The sequence below is a fragment of the Protomyctophum parallelum genome (assembly GCF_964188405.1).
Source record: "Protomyctophum parallelum genome assembly, chromosome: 14".
In the NCBI taxonomy this organism is placed as follows: Eukaryota; Metazoa; Chordata; class Actinopteri; order Myctophiformes; family Myctophidae; genus Protomyctophum; species Protomyctophum parallelum.
The window spans coordinates 16,976,375-16,993,966 of NC_139709.1; the positions used below are offsets into that span (position 1 = coordinate 16,976,375).

The 17,592-nt window shown below is 43.8% G+C and overlaps 1 protein-coding gene across 3 annotated transcripts in view; it reads left to right on the forward strand.

Moving 5' to 3' along the window:
• Window positions 1-16,927, forward strand: part of LOC310871086 (rho GTPase-activating protein 29-like) — a 53,761-nt gene extending 36,834 nt beyond the window's left edge. For 2 of the 3 annotated variants that reach the window (XM_083782562.1, XM_083782564.1), the window contains 11 exons: window positions 1,240-1,377; window positions 2,299-2,489; window positions 4,402-4,574; window positions 6,673-6,798; window positions 8,126-8,230; window positions 10,444-10,607; window positions 11,623-11,811; window positions 12,485-12,622; window positions 13,053-13,285; window positions 14,198-14,486; window positions 15,185-16,927. In XM_083782562.1, coding sequence (XP_083638688.1) covers window positions 1,240-1,377; window positions 2,299-2,489; window positions 4,402-4,574; window positions 6,673-6,798; window positions 8,126-8,230; window positions 10,444-10,607; window positions 11,623-11,811; window positions 12,485-12,622; window positions 13,053-13,285; window positions 14,198-14,486; window positions 15,185-16,318 — 2,880 coding nt within the window. In that variant the 3' untranslated portion in view covers window positions 16,319-16,927. The remainder of the gene's footprint in view (window positions 1-1,239; window positions 1,378-2,298; window positions 2,490-4,401; window positions 4,575-6,672; window positions 6,799-8,125; window positions 8,231-10,443; window positions 10,608-11,622; window positions 11,812-12,484; window positions 12,623-13,052; window positions 13,286-14,197; window positions 14,487-15,184) is intronic. The other variant, XM_083782563.1, reaches the window with a different exon arrangement.
• Window positions 16,928-17,592: the final 665 nt, after the last annotated feature.

A 17,592-nucleotide genomic window follows, 5' to 3' on the forward strand; every position in this document is an offset into this window, starting at 1 on the left:
TACTACTTCTAAATTGTCCTTTGCATCTGTTTTAACTTTTAAAAACATTGTACCCCCCTCCCTCCATATTGTCTGCATCATGGGATGAAACACAATATAAAACACAGAAAACATATGAAAGATATTGGATGGGAAATTGAAACCATCCCACGAACAACATGCATAAAGAGTCGAGATCAGACCAGGGAAGCAATTAAAGGCTGGTCTTATGTTTTGTCATAGTTTGGGTGTGGTTTGTCTCACCAGGACAACGTCGTAGACAGTGTGAGATGAGTTACAGAAAACCGGTCTGACCACCTGGCAAACCAAATTCAAAGTGAATACTAATAGTATTCACTATTTTACGTGTAATATAAAGGATATACAGTATACTGCATTATGAGCATTCCTATTCATGAATGTGCACTATGAAAGCTGTCAATATCTCTTCTCTGCTTTTTATTGTATATTGAAGCAATTGCATTTTATTGACCTTTGAACAGCCATGTTGACATAAATAGTCGTGTAATGTTACTTCCGTCACAGCTGTTACCAATGATACAAATTAACGTTCCTTTATCCATTCAGGTCAAACAGAGTCAGGCTCACTGGAAAGGCTCCACTAAATGGAATGGGACCTTAATTAATATCATTGGTAACACGTGTGAAGGAAATAACATTACACAACTGCTTATGTCAACATGGCTGCTGTGAAAAGGGTCCTATTGTACCTGGTAATGAAGCTGATTCTGAACACTTTATGACCCACTGTTACAAATGTATAACCTAAATCGTAGTCTTCAAGAGACAAGAAGGTGGCCGCACATGCTTTTAGCCAAAGTGCCAATTTTTTTATTTTAGTAAAAGAAAACGGTAAAAGAACTATGGAACTATGCACAAAAACAAATTTCACCCAACTTTTTACTTTGTAACTGTGATGTGACAATAAAGATGATTTTGAAGAATTATCTGCCGAAACGTTGATTGCGTCCTAAAATGAAATATTGGCACTTTGGCTAGCTGTGTGTGCAGCCACCTTCTTGTCTCTTGAAGACTACTATTAGATTTTCCTGCCGTGGGCCGGCACCGCTATATGAACTTTGGAGTGTGTAGCATTCTCGTGCACAACAAATGTATAACCGTCACCCATGTTCTTTTTGTCCCCTCCTTACCTCTCATTCTGTCTTTCCTCCCTCCCTATGCTTTCATTCTCTCTGTTTTTTCCTCTGCTTGTCCTCTGTCCTCCGTTGCTGTGTGCAGGCGGAAGAGGCCCAGGAACAGTACAGGAGCTGTATGGCTGACGCAGGCGTCAGGAGAATGGACCTAGCCAACGCCAAGAGCACCATCCTCGCCCAGGTCAGGGAGCTGGTCTTTCAGTGTGACCTCACCCTCAAAGCTGTAAGTAGTGGCTCCACTCACTCACTCACTCACACACACACACACACACACACACACACACACACACACACACACACACACACACACACACACACACACACACACACACACACACACACACACACACTTGCTTTACTGGGATTGAAATGCCATCCATTAAAACACAAAACAGTCTTCAACAACACTTCACCCCTTTTGCAACCAGATCTTATTTTAATGATGTTTGGGAGACAAGAAACACTTTCTTTGTGTTTTTAGATATTTTAGTATTTCCAAGTGTCCATGATGTCATGGACACTGGGCTGACTTACTTCCTGGACTACATCAAGGACTGTCTAAAGAGGACGGGACGCGGAGACCGTAAGGGCGCCGCCATGTTGCTCACATGGTGCTCCATGGAAGGAAAGAAACATGCGCAATGGGCTTTATGCAGCCATCACTTCCTCGTTCAGCTTTCTTTGGTCTCAACTGCGCATGTTTCTTTCCTTCCATGGAGCACCATGTGAGCAACATGGCGGCGCCCTTACGGTCTTCGCTTCTTGTCCTCTTTAGACAGTCCTTGGACTACATGTTGTCTCAGTAAGACAGCCCTCTCCCTATCCACAAGGAGGAGCAGTGCAATTCCCAAAGCATTATGGGAATTGTAGTCTAGGAAGGTAGTGAGCTCAGTGACATTCTGGATACTCCTCCATAAACATTTTAACATAGTAGATGTAATTTCCTGTGCTCTGGTGAATTTGGGGGGTTTGATCAAGGAGAAATCATGGGCAAATGTCCTCAAGGAGATGTGGTTGAAATCAAGGAATCTCCTGCAGAATCAAGGAAGGATGGCAGCCCTGACACACACGCACACCCGCTCGCTCGCTCTCTTTCTCACTCACTCAGCCCCTCACTCATTCTAATGTATGCATTGTGTTCCAGGTCACAGTGAACTGGTTCCAGATGCAACAGACGCAGGAGGTGACCCTCCCGGCCCACTATCAGGCCCTGAGCGAGAGCGCCAAGCTGTACGAGCCAGGAGAACAATACGCAGAGTTTGTTCGCAAACTGCCCAAAGAGCTGCCCAAGCGTACACGCGTACACTCCGACTCTGTCTCTTCCGACAATTCCAGGTATGAATGCCACCTATCAGGCTCTCTTGTTGTTAACCACTTCATAGCGAAAATAGCGGACGAATATTATAGCCAAAGCTGATATAAAATGTGTATAAACCACTGTATTTTGTGCTTATGTAGTCTAAGTGTTTTTCCAGGGCTACTTAAAATCCACAAAACTGCAAACTTAAAAGCTCCCTCAAAGTCAGACCTCCAGTTCAGAAATCTAATCAAAAAGTAAACGGTGGTTTAATGGGCTTCAGACAGCATATTCCCAATTCAATTTATTAACCCAGTTACCCAACCATAATGCAAATAGCACACCTGATACTGAGAACCGTCGATCAGGAGTATATAGAGCTTTACAACATTGAACAGTGGTAGATGATTTCACCACAGAGGTGATCCCGCGTCAGTTTGTGTTACCAACGAGTATTATTAGTTTCAGTTTTAGAGAAAACACTTTCGACATAGTGACTCGCTCTGTCGATTCTCAGCCCACGTTTTGTCTTTCAGTCAGTCAGTGCAACAATGGCTCTGAGAGCGAGCCGGGAGGAAGAGAGAGTTACTAAGGAAGAGTGAGAGAGAGAGAGAGACATAGGGAGAGAATGGAGTGAGTAAATGTGGGGAGAGAGAATGCATGTTGAATTTGCTGCCCTTCCTCAGGAAATATCTGTGGAGTGGACTGAATGTATCGGGGGAGATTGCAAGCGTGAGATTCTGGCTCAGTGTTAGACTCTGCCGCAAAGACTCTGCTCACACTATCAAAGCTGGGTCATATAATAGCTTACACACACACACACACACACACACACACACACACACACACACACACACACACACATACATGCACATCCTTTGCTAATGCTTGATAATAGCATCAACAGCGTCATTTCATTACTTGTTTCTTGACACTGTGGACAATACATAGTTTTTATTCCTGTGGTGAGGTAACGGATGATTATAACTTCTTAGATATACTATCTGTAGAATATTTATAATATGAAACACAGCTAGTTGTTTAAAGCAGGGGTTCTCAATGTTTTTGGCTGGCGACCCCCAGAAATGCCCCTCCCTTTTCCCTCTACATCAATTTCCAAATATCTTTGGGGAAAATAGCTGGAACCCACAAAACATTTTGCAGAATGTTTGCCTATTGTGACATGCCAAGAATAGGGCCGCTGGGGTTCATGTTGTTTAAACTGCTGGTGGTAGTTGAACTTAATAGGTAGCGCCAACAATGTCTAGCAAGTAGCAACCAATGTGCTTCCTTTTTTGTGCAGCATTTAGCGCATGGGTTTTATTTTTAATTTTGCTTCCTTTTTTTTGGTTCCAGTTATGGGTTCTGGTGGTGGTAGAGTGGGCGGTCTGTTGTTTCATAGCACTCTTCTTGATTGAGGCTAAATGTAGTGTAGTCAGACTTAGGAGGAGTCAGACAAGGTTAACACTAAGATAGGCACGAGGGGGACATGTTGGAGGGACAGCCAGGTCACATATGGAACTTAAAGCCACGTCAGTTTTTAGTAACCACTTAAACTTGATATACTTCATGGATTGGTGTCCCCCAAGGGTCTATACTTTGGTTCTCTCCTTTTAATCCTAGCTCTCGACACCTATTCTCTTTGGTGAAAATAACTATTTATTGTCACATCACAGTTTTACAGGTAAAAAAGTAGGTGACATTTGTTTTTGTGCTTAGCCATTTACAAGCTTTTGCCACAAACGGTCTCTTAGCCGCTGTTTACTGTGCATTATATATACTTGAGGACATTATTCAAGGTGCACTATGGACACGATGTACGACGTAGGACACGATGTGGTAGGACAAGATGTTTTAAATACTATAATACTTAAATACTACTATACTAATATAGTATTTATCGTGTATGTATGTATGCCATACTTACTTCTCTACCCCATTACCTTTTAGGTTTGTGTTCAACAAAAGGTCAGTGGGCAGCACCCACTCGTCGCATGGCAACCTGTCTCAGGTCTCTGTCAATTCGGGTGACATCCTGAGTGGTGATGAGATGGACAGCCTGCTAGGCTCCCGGCCCGCAAAGATTGGGGAACGCAGATCCAACAGTAGCACCGACATACAAGGTAATAATAACACTACAAACAATAATAATAATAATAATAATAACCTGAGGGCGAGAGGCGACCTCGCCCTTTGCACGCATCCGCCTCGTTGGCGGCAGACTGCTGGGCGAGCGCTAGCGCTTTGGCATGAGGGGTCAGATCAACATGGAATGAAGTTACATTAGAATTTGAACCTGCATTGAGTAAGTGCATTGAGTGATAAAACATCCTTTCACACAGATCATGAACAAATCAATATTCTGTACTTCCCATATAAGGAGCATGTGTTGTGTGTACAGGGTTTGATGAGGTCAGATCAACATATGGAATGTGTATACAGTATATGGGTGGTAGCGGGGACATTCTCTTGAGTGTACAGGGTTTGATGAGGGCCTGTTGAGAACTCTACTTCCTGCCGGCTGCCGGGTGCGGCTGCACTAATAACTTTGGGGCAGGCCCGTCTAGAGTTTGAATGGACAGGTATAATTCAAAAGGGAGACATCGAAGAGGAATGATGGATGGGGAAGGATCAACATATGGAATGTCAGAAAGGTTTCTGACATATATGGAGATCTAAGGGTTTGAGGTTTGAGGTCAGATGAGTTGCTGGCCAATATTGATGACATCAGGGATCTCCATATATGGGCTTAACGGCGACAGCAGTTACTATACATTGATTTACTATATATCCACCCCTGATGATGTCACGTGATCTCACGATGACCTGGGCACCATATATGGGGGCTGATGTCACGTGATGTCACAATGACCTGTGCACCTGAGGGCTTGCCTGGGGTGACCAGGGGGCTGATGTCACGATGACCTGGGGGGCTTGCCTGGGGTGACCAACCAACCAAAACACACACTGATGGAAATGCTATTTAATACAGCCTCTTCTCAGAGGCCGTATTAGAGAGCTTGCCAAGTGATTAATTCCCTGATGGTAAAATAAATCACAGCATAATTAATATAATAACAACAACAGACAAAACATATCAAATAATAACTCTTATTGGAAACATTAATATAATCCCTCTGCCTTTCCAAAGCCTAGAGGACTATTAAAAAAATTCAATTTTTTGTTGAGGATTTGAACCTAGTTTGTCATCCTTATTTATGAAGGTAAAGTTCATGGGGTCTTTTTAGTAGAATGTAAGTACAGTATTCATTCGTTCATTCATAGGGTCACACCATGGATTTGACCACAAAGTCACTCATAAACACTCAAGCAGCTGTCAAGTTATGACCACAGTCTTCTCTTGTTGGCCGCTGAGTAGCGCATCCAGAGCACTTAGCGGTTAAGTGGCGTGCCTGGCTCAAGGGCACATTTGTGGTTGTTTTTGTCAGAGGAGACAACTTTCTCCGCCAGGACCATTTTTCTGCGTGCTATTGTAATCTTTAGGCTGCTGCATAAGTTATCATAAAGTCCATTGTACATGGTGTTGTATGCCAAAGACAGTTAATCTTCAAGCTCACAATGTATCAGGTGAGCTTCTAGATCGGCTATTTATGGCACACGACAAGTATATATCAAGCTTTGTTGGACACAGGGCTGAGGATTCCAAGTAGCGAGTGGCGAATACCAGGTTATTTCTGTCCTTCTTTTGGTACACGAGTGGGTAGTATAACGTATGCCAGTGTTCACATTTAAACCAACCACTTAGTCATCACCTCAGAGCCTCACTGTTCAGTGTTCAGACAAAGGTTGTTACGGCATTTCTATGACAAGCAAAAGAGGTTTTTCTTTTTGTTGTTGGAGGTCATGAACCTGAGAGTGACAGCGGTGGGCACACAACCCTAAATCCTAAATCCCCTCTCTCTCTCTCTCTCTCTCTCTCTCTCTATCTGGGAATTGCCCTGCACACAGCTTATTGACTCACAGGAAACTTCTCTGCACCCGCGTTCAAAACAACTTTGAGTTGAGCTGTGCGTCGCTTACTCACTGCCCCTATGTGGATGGAATATCTGCGCATTAAAACATTTCTGCTCCTGGGATGTAATTGAACCGTCCGTTTGTCCGTCTGTCTGTCTGTCTGTCTGTCGGTCGCATGCTGCCGTTGGACAATGTTTGTTCTTTTGTACATGACGTGAAAACGGTCATGTGCGCTCCGTCCCACAGCGCTGCGAGGCCAGGCCCCGCTGCGAGCCTGGGCATCAGGGAGTCAGGGCGGGATGTGCAGTGACTCGGAGAGCGCCGGAGGGAGCAGCGAGTCCCGCTCCATGGATTCACCCACCGCCAGCCCAGGTACAGGAATTTGACTCTCTGACATGACGTTCATAATATGAGACTTGGTTTTCACTTCAACTTCAAGTTTATTGTCACATCATGTTCACAGATGTTCGCCAGTTTACAGGTTTATGTTTTGTAGTTCCCAACTCTTTTTTTCATAGTCATAAGAATAGAGTACACAAGATGTAACAATAAAGTACAACCTTGAAGTCAGATACCTGGATGAAATGTCAGATATACTGTACATAAGGTGCACTGCATAGGCAAAATGTATGTTTTATCGACCAAATGCATGATTGTACATAATGGCAGAGAGATAGATAAATGAGCTCATAAGAACATCTCACCTGACCTCTAAATATGGGGAAATACTAGCCTGGCTTCGGCCAGACTCATAATGTGGATTCACTCACTCCTACCGGGTAGTCAATCCACGTTATCAGTCTGGCCAAAGCTATGATTGGGAAATACTTCTCGTAGAGACGTAGACGAACCATGAGGGGAGACCATTGTTAATCCTGCAGGGGAAATTCACCCAGCTGATGGCTACTAAGATGGTCATGATGAGCTTGGGAGGGCTATTAGGGGTTAAATGTATTGCTCAGGGACACTTCGACTGGGAGGTGTACAAGGGACAGCCCAGACAGCTTCTCTACCCACTCTGATACGACCGCCCCACGCCAACACAATGGGGAACAAGGCTAAGCTACATTGAAGTTCAAGAGGAAATTAAAACCACAACAACACATACATGAAACTAGAGTCATTTAATTAATGATGCAGAAAATAGTAGGGTGTTGTAATGTCCGTGTGGTTAACCTAACGTGCCGTGCTGTTATCTGTGAATGGAGGCGGCCCTTTATATCTACTGTATGCAACACAGCTCCAACACAGTCCCTTTGTTACACTTGGAGGTGCTGCTGTTTTGGTGTCATTAGCCGATTCTACAAATGTCTTATAAAAAAAAGTTGAAAAACTCATGTTGCTCTATCAGTGGTTCAAACCTTTTCATGTAAAAACTCAAAAGTATATGTAATTGGCCACCACCCCCATTGCTTTAAAACAATATACAGTATATGTTATTTTTGAATGGGTTAATATCACGGGTGCAGTACTTAGTTTAGACAGTTTTTGGTTTAGACTAGTCATTTGGTTAGACCAGTCATTAGTCCTACAACGACAACCTTTCTCAAACCCTCACCCTAAACCTAACCTCCCACGGGGCAGCACACCTAAACCTAACCTTAACGCATGTCTAACCAATGACTACCGGTAGTCTAAACTAAGTATGCACCCCAATATCACATTAGTGTCATTGTGTGATTCTGATTGACTGGCACAGGTGATTTCAAACGCAGACTCCCCAGAACCCCCTCTACTGGAACCATGTCCTCTGCCGACGACCTCGATGAGAGAGAACCACCTTCACCATCAGACAATGGTACAGGTGTGTGTGTGTGTGTGTGTGTGTGTGTGTGTGTGTGTGTGTGTGTGTGCGTGCACGTAGATGTCTGTATGAGAGAATGAATAAGATCGAATTACATGACGAAAGAGAGAATGTGATGCCTATATGTACAGTTATTTTGTATTTATTATCTTGGTGGCTTTTCTGAGATAAGATATTTAGGTAGAATATCGGTAGGTACACCGGGAATCAAACCGGGGACATGCTGTCAGGCATTTTAAAGCCCATGATGTGGTATATGCTCCTTAACCACTGAGTGTGTGCGCGCGTGTCCTCGTATGTGAGAGGGAAGTAGAGGAAGTGAGGGAGAATAGAATGAGAGATTACCGTGCAGTCCATGCACCACATGCTGTGTGTGTGTGTGTGTGTGTGTGTGTGTGAGAGAGAGAGAGACAGACAGGGGGAGACTGTGCTTACATCAAATGTTTTTACACTGGACACAGCTGCACAGATGGGGTCCATGTTGGTTTTGGCGCGGGGCCTCAGCTCACAGTTCCTGTCTCCGCACTGACCTCTCCCTGTTAGCTAACCTGTTATTTTTATTTTAGTCAATGTCATTTGCAGGATCAGAAGCAGCTTAACTTTGACCTAAATTTCTCCTGTGTGGCACTGAATTGATAGAATAAGTTTGTGCTTAGTTTGTGGTTGGGTTTATGTAGCCTTAATGAAATTAAAGACATCATTAAGGTCTAGCTTTGTGAATGATACAATAGAACTAGTACCAGTGGCAAAAATATGGTGCAACCGGTGCAATGCACCGATGCCCAGCGCCCCCAAGGGGCCCATGAAGGGGGAAGAAGAACAGAAAAAAAAGGTGAAAGCCTGGTTTCAGGGGCTATCGGTCGCAGGAAGAGTAACACCAAGGATTTGTCAGTGATGTCACTGACTGACTGGTTTATAAACTGCTTCAAGTCCATACTACTTCCATGTTGCATAACAGTGACATCACTGTCCACTCCTTCTTGGTATCTTTACCACCTTGTTTCAACATGTGTGTTAGTGTGTTCATGCGCTCGCTGTCTGTCAGCAGCACAAGCTCAGCTGTAGCCTATTCTGTCACGTTCCGTCACGCTAATGAAACACTAGATGGGATTATTATGTCATGTCACTGATGTCAGCACTATCAGAAGATGTAACCCAGGTAAAGTAATCTGTCACTCTGCACGTTTAACTAAAGTTTGTCTGTCCAAAGTCATTTCTGATAGCCTGCAGCCACAATATTTTAGGGTACCTAAACAAAATATTTGCACTGGGGCCCATTGCCAGGTCCTTTCGCCCCTGTACATCTGCAGTGGTTGGAGGTGGTCTCCTATACTCTTCCATTGACACATTTACACCCTGGTGTACTGGCTGACAAGTAGTGCTGCCTCAAGCTTATAAGGTCAAATTTTTCCTGACCAAAGTGGATATACTCTCTTGGAAGAGTAGTAGAAGTTTGGTCGAGACCCGGGTTCGAATCCCAGGTAGGACATGTCACATGACACTTATGAATTGCGGCTTTAATGAGTAGATTTGTGTCATGATTGTTGTCGAGGAATTCTGCATTAATTAGTAATTGTCGAGGCAAACCAAGTTGGAGACACTTGGCATTATAAAAGTATAAAAGGTACTAGGTTTAATACATGAGTCCACAGGAGAAGTACATTAAAGATTCTGGTTGGTAGTAAAGTAGTTCTCTTAGGAAAGCAGGGAGAAAGCATAGAAACAGTATACACAGATTAGAGAGGAACTGCTTGCGGCACAGGGACAAGCTGTACCCAAAACATGAAATACCAGGCCAGGGACATGGTATCTTGACTCTATGACATTCAGATACCATAACATATCGTAAGGCCAGGTGAAATACATAATGACAAAATAAGCTGTTATTGAACCGTATTGTACTAAATTGCTGTATGACAAGACATACTGTTTGGCCATTCCAGTTATAGACTGAGGCCTGCCATATATAGCCGCATCGTCAGCAAACAACTATTATCAAGAAGGTCCCTTCAAATTGACCCGGTTTTCTAATTCAGCCGTGACATAGAGTTGGCTTTAGTCATAGGATGGTGGAGCAATTGCATACACAACAGACAGAAATATGTGCCTATTGTTAAAGAGTGAGTATTTTTAGCTGTTATAGCAGCATCAGCCCCAAATTGTCTAGTCATTTCTCCTCACCAAGGCCCTGTCTGTTTCTGTCCCGCTGTCAGGTCTGGCAGAGATGGTGACGGCCACGGCCAGCTCTCCTGGTCCCTTCAGGAACGCCCAGATGTCCAAGGCTGCTCAGACACACAAGCTGAGGAAGCTGAGAGCTCCGTCCAAATGCAGGGAGTGTGACAGCCTCGTCGTGTTCCACGGTGCAGAGTGCGAGGAGGTAAGACACACCTTTACTTAGAAAATAACACCCGTCCTAAACTATGATGCCAGTGCCCAGTGTAGTGGTCGTGTCAAACGTTTTATGTAAAAAAAGGTTAAAAAAAAAGCTAAAGTTCTACATTTTGAGAGTAGCTAGTAGTAGAGAACTCCACAGGGATAATTTATCCAGTTCCAATTATTTATTTTCTCTTTGTTTCCAATTTCAGAGTATGAGTTGAGTTGTCTCCCCTTATTGGATAAAATCGGTATCCCGACCTGAAATGTTACACTGCAAGTGTAGTTTCAGGGGAGGCAGGGAGACACCTGCAAAAATCAATGATTACTATAGGAATGTAGAGCTCACCTTAACAACTTCATAAACTGACTTTTTAGATAAAGAGGGGGTGAGACATGCAGAACAGCCACTTTTTTTTTTTTATATATTTTTTTTGCGGCTTACTCCTTTTATTGGTTTTTTGAAGGGACAGACAGTAGGCTGACAGGAAACGGGAGAGAGATGGGGGAAGACATGCAGTAAAGGCCGTGTCGGGCTCGGGAGTTGAACCCGCGGCACACTGCGACTGGATTACCAGTCGGGTGCCCAGATGGTTACGCCACCGCCTAGGCCAGAACAGCCACTTAAACATAGCGATAAAGTTTGGAGCCACATATAGGAGACATGGCTCTTGGCAGGCTGAGGCAGCAGGGTTCCATGAGGTTCCAGAAGCTTCCAGAAGGGTGTTAATCACTACATTGTCTCTGAAAACAGTAGGCAGCCTAACACAGCTTAGCAGGGCATGAAACTAACAAAGAAGCTTTTTCAAGCGACCACAATGGTATTGTGGATTCCAGTTTTTATAAATAGAATAGATGTGTTGGATTGGGAAGCTATCCCTCATTTACGTAAATTAAAACCGGTGTCTCTCTGCCATCAAAGAAAACATGAAACAATGCAGCATTTGAAATAAATGTTTGCTTAATATTTGCAACTAACTCGATGTTTGTTCCCTCTGTTTGTGTCCTTCCCTGACCAGTGTTCTCTGGCATGCCATAAGAAATGTCTGGAGACTCTGGCCATCCAGTGCGGCCACAAGAAGCTGCAGGGCAGACTTCATCTGTTTGGTATAGACTTCGCCCAGGCAGCCAAGAACAGCCCAGACGGCATCCCTTTCATCATCAAAAAGTGCACGTCTGAGATTGAGAGCCGAGCGCTAAATATCAAGGTAAACATAACTTGTTGTCCCAATGCTGTTGTTTTATAGGGCTATGCCACCTATTTGACATGTGGGTGCTTTGTCACTCTGTTATATTTGATAGGACTTCAAAGTTTCCTCAAAGCCACTTTTTCCTTTGAGATATATTTGCCTATTCATTTTGTTATTGAAGTCCGGTGCACATCTTAAACACCTAAAAATCACATAACTACCAAAATATGTGAAGTTATGTAGATCAAAAGGAAGTAACCAACAGATCAAAAGATGTTGGTGTTCTCTTGGATTTTGTACTTTAAGCCCATTGTGCCATAATCCATAGGTAAATCGCATACGCATGTACAGTATATGCATGGGACAATGGGGGATTAGTCTATGGCACAATGGACCGTCACCATCAGAATAGTGTGGAAGGTTTCATGTGATTCTGAGGTGTTTACGAAATTACGATATGTTTTGAGAGGCATAAGACTTCAATAACGATCATGAATAGGCAATTATTACTCAATAAACTAAATGGTTTTGATACTTTTGATCAAAGTAGGTGTGACATAGGCTCCACATGTCAAAAAGGCTGGTATACTCCTTAAATACTTTTGCCCTTAATGCTTGAAGCTTGCCACAAGGTACGCATTTCAATAGAAATCATGTAAACCATGTAACATGCTGTTGTTCCTTCTGACAGGGTATTTATCGGGTGAATGGTGCCAAGTCACGGGTGGAGAAGCTCTGTCAGGCTTTCGAGAACGGCAAGGAGCTGGTGGAGCTGTCGGAACTCTCACCCCATGACATCAGTAATGTCCTCAAATTGTACCTGAGACAGGTGAGCACCATTCCCAGTGTGGATGTGTACTTACAAAGCAAAATAATTTTTTTTATAACTTGAAATAGTAAAAACAAGGTAAATATCTTTGTGAAGTGATTGTCAATCCTCCAGTTTGGTATGTATTAGGCCACAGACCTCCTTAACTCTGAGCATTACAGGCCTGTAAGGGTCTAATTGTTTTCTAACTATCAATAATTTAGTCCTCAGACCCCACTTTGAGAAGCATTGTCTTAGAGTATATAGTCTAGAGTCTAGACTATATACTTAGTCAGTGAATAACAAAAACATTATGATCCTCAAGCTCAACGTGTCACATCATGGCACGTTAATGAAATTCGTAAAAGAAATAAAATAAATTGCCATGGGAATGGCTTGCTAGGAGAGGGAATCCATCAATCATAAACCATTCGTTATTGTCCACGTGCAGCTGCCAGAGCCACTCATCCTGTACAGATACTACAACGACTTCATCGGCCTGGCCAAGGAGTGCCAGAGGGCACTGGTAGAGGAGGCCGAAGCTGCCAGAACGGCTCCGCCGGGGGAGCCCAGCGGCCTCAGCATCCAGCTCAACAGAGTCATCTTCAAGATCCGAGACCTGCTCCGCCAGCTGCCTCCCACCCACCACAGGACCCTGCGCTTCCTCATAGCACACCTGCACAGGTGAGAGCCGTGCCATTCATATCATTCACACAACGTTGCAGGGAAATGTGAATGGTTCCACTTTGTTCTACTCTGTGGCTTCAAAACAGTGTTTTGCTTAAGGCAACGCACCATTACAACCTGGTCTAAGTCATCTCTCCAGGACAGAGATATTTAAAGGCTTAGTTTGATCGATACTAATGCAACACAATTAACAAAGAAAAATAATGCTGAAATCACACACCTTTGTTGACCACATTTCAAACACGGACACAATGTTCCAGAGCAAGGTATTTACGCCTTACAGATCAATCTGCATGCCAGTGACAAACCGTTGATTTTGTTCAAATTCTATTCAAAACTGTGACTGTAACTGTGACTTTTGATTTGCAGCATGCATGCGTACCCACAGTCACCCACATTGTTTTCAGTTCATATCACAATTGTATTACACAGCAAAAGAATCAGTGGATAATTCTGTAGCCTTCTCGGCGAACCAACGTTCAAGTCATTGGTCTTTCTGTCAGCAGGTCTGTCCGCACATAACAGTACACAGATGAACAGATAATCAGACTTCCTCATAATGGACTTATGTAAGCAGCACAGAGCCTACGTTTCCTCATAGCACAGTCACAGAGGAACTAGAGAAAAGTACCTGTGTCTCACATCACATGACTGCTGCTGGTTGACAAATGTTCGTGGCACTTGCACTGAACTTACATTTTCATGGGTCGCTGCACGAGATTATTTGTTTTTCTAAATCACAAAATAATTCCCGGCCTACAAAAAACAAAATTCACACCCGGGAAAAAGGAAACCTTTCACAGTGTTCAAGCATAGTCTCTTTCACCCGTATTGTGCCCATAGTAGGATGTTTGATCGATATCGTGCAACCCTAAATGCATCCTCCTAATGCCTCCCTCCTGTCCTCAGAGTGACGGAGCAAGCGGAGGAGAACAAGATGACGGCCAGCAACCTGGGCATCATCTTTGGCCCCACGTTGGTGAAGCCGCGGCAGACGGACGCCGAGGTGTCCCTCTCCTCCCTGGTGGACTACCCGTACCAGGCCCTGATGGTAGAGCTGCTGGTGCGACACTTCCACGTGATCTTTGACGTGTCACAGTCGCCCCCCAGAGACGCCCCCCAGCAGGCCTCCCTCAGCGCCCAGGAGAAGGAGCAGAGGCTCAGCAGGCATTCCACGTCTCTGGTGGACATTAAAGAGGTGAGCCATGGGGGTGTGGGCTGTGCTGTGCACACAGGATTACAGTGGGTGCATTGCAGAAGAGCAGAGTTAGTGTAGTTTTGAAATTTGGTGGGTTCATTTTGTTCATTTTGATGTTAATTACAGTTTTAGTTTTAGTTAATTTAATTTAAGTGCATGAGTATTGAGTTTTATGTTTTAGTTTTTCAGTTATTATGAGGAAAGGTAGAATGAAATGTTTTTACAGAATTTCTATATAATTTGAGTTCGTATTGCATTCTTCTTCTTTTCTTCTTTTTTCTTTAGTTTTAATTTCAGTTTCAGTTCTTAGTTATCTGGTAAATACAATTAAGAAAGACAGGACAGAAAATGTGCAACATAGGTCAGCCAGGCCACCAGGGCATCCTGTCTATGGCTGTCTATGGACAATGTCACAATGTCAGTTGGTTGGTCAGTTTGTCTGAATGTCCACCACTGTGCTCCCATCGGTGTCACCATCGTACAACAGAGTATACGTCAGGCTTTATTAGCCATGTTTGAATTATTTTCATAGAATTTCTGGAGATGTGCGTGCTTCCTGTTGGATCCTATCTCTAATGAATTATTTTCAAAGGAATATTATATCTGAAATGTCCTATTTATTTGTTTTTATTATTGTTTTTGGATCAACATTCCTCCAATTGATGATTGACTCATTGTCTGTGTTTGTTTCTCTACAGAGTGCCAAAGTGTTCAAGAGACATTCGTCAGTGATCCCGTCCTCTCACATACTGGACGAGGTGCAGGAAGTCCAGCCTGGTATAGACAGGAGAGAGGGCTCAGCTCCGGACAGGCTGAATGGCCTTGACGCCGACGTCCAGAGGTCTACGCTGGTGTTCGGCCGTCCCAGCCCCCACTTCCCATCCGTTAGCGTCGCCCCAAACAAGGTCCAGATGCGCACCCAGACGCGCTCCAGACTCCTATCTCGGCCAATTAGCATGCCACTGGAGCGCCTGCCGGGCCCTGCCCAGCTCAACGAGAGAAACAGCCGGAACGCTAGCGATAGCCCCGACGGGCGGGTCTCCGCCCCGGACACCATACAGGAAGCAGTGGAGCCGGAGAGGCCCAGAGCCGGCGGTTCGTCCAGGGTCAGCACCTACTACATCACGCCTTTCATCGACACTCAAGCGATGCATCGGCGGACATGGGACAGGAAGTACAAGCACTATGACGTCACTCCCCGGACGGCCATGATAGTGGCGAATCTGCCTCCAGGGAGCTCCGCCGCGAAGCCCCTGACCCCTGCCGCTACTGTCGTCGGGTCGACCCCGGGGGCCGCGAGCAGCAGTGTTAGCACCATACTCCCCAACAACCCCTACGCGGTGTCTGTCAAACCTTTCTGGACTTCCAAAAGGGAAAGCGAGACGGATAAGCCAACCACTGAGCCGGGCGGCTCCTCGCCGCGCCTGCCCCTCACCTTCAGGCAGCCACGGACTCTGCAGCCTCCTCCCGGAACCTTCTACAAACCCCCAGTCAGGGCCAGGACGCTTCCCCACTGGACCACCATGGTCACCACCATCACTACCACCTACAGCAACAACACCAGCGCCTCACTGCCCTCCTCCCCCACTCAGACACTCAGCACCACCCCCATCACACACACCAGCCCCCCGCTGACGCAACTCCAGTCGCAGGACTCCGTAGATGGTGACGCCGACCCCGAGGTCGCAGCCTCAGCCGGCCTTTCGCCCCCTCAATCCCCACCCCCCAGCAGTCCAGATGAGTCAAGCCCTGGTGAGGCTAAACCCGTCTACCAAAGACTGCGGCCTCGGCGGCTGCAGGAGCTCGAACACAGGGAGGCACATTTTGTCTGAAACTTTAATTATAGCCAAACCTTTTATTTTTATTTTTTAACAACTTGTAAATATAAATGTATCTGTGCCATAGTGTATATTGAATGAAAAAGAAACACTTTATTTTTCACTTATTTTTTCCTCAAATGAAATATGGGAGTGAATGAAATTGGTCTAGATCTGTGAAAAAGAACCATCAAAGTGTTACGCTTAATTTATGCTCAGTCGTACCATGGTGTTTGTAGACTATTTTTGTCTTGCGATACACATGTGCAACAAAGTATAAATCAGGCTTTACATGTGCTAATATTGTGTGTTTGTGATACCTTAGCATCACAAACACGTACGCAGTAAAACAATTTGTGATGCCATTGTTGCTGTATGTTTAGTGTTTATTTAACTAAAAGAGATTATCATCTATTTTTCTCCCTGAAATGATACTAGCCAAGGAAAGTGATTTGATATTGTTGACCTATCGTTCTAAATCTGAATGTTTTAGATATAATACATTTACTAAGTATGAGTGCAGTTATTGATTTGTTCATGATCTGTGTGAAAGGATGTTTTATCACTCAATGCACTTACTCAATGCAGGTTCAAATTCTAATGTAGTCAGATAGAGATATATATATATATATATATATATATATATATATATATATATATACATACATACATACATACATACATACATACATACATTGTATGTATGTATATATATATATATATATATATATATATATATATACATACATACATACATATTACATACATACATACATACATACATACATACATACATACATACATACTGTACATACATATGGCTGGAAGTATTTTAATATGTTTTATCAAACAAAGTGAGTTCTGTGTAGCCTGTGATTGGTACATCTGATTCTCTATGTAAATCTTTTGTATCTGTTTACGTTTTATATTCATCCATATGTTACTTCCAAATGACGTTTTTGTCATGGTAATTTGTCTCACCAAATTACTGACTAAAGCCAGTTATACAGTATGACATGCGACAGTTCTTGCTGCAAATTAAAAAAGAAATGTAGTTCATACCATACATGCTTGTGTGAAGATTCTTAATGCTTTTTTTTCATGTGTTCAGAAAGGGTGTTCTCAGAGAACCCGGGTTGGGTTCATAGCCTGAAGTGACACCCTAGTCATACTTTTACTTGAGGTCTATTATTGTTAAGTGTGTATTTTTCCCAGCCTTTGTGTTGTAATGCAATAAGGCTTTCGTTACTCTCACGTGTGCTTTAGGGGCTTAGCTCTTGCCTGTGCTT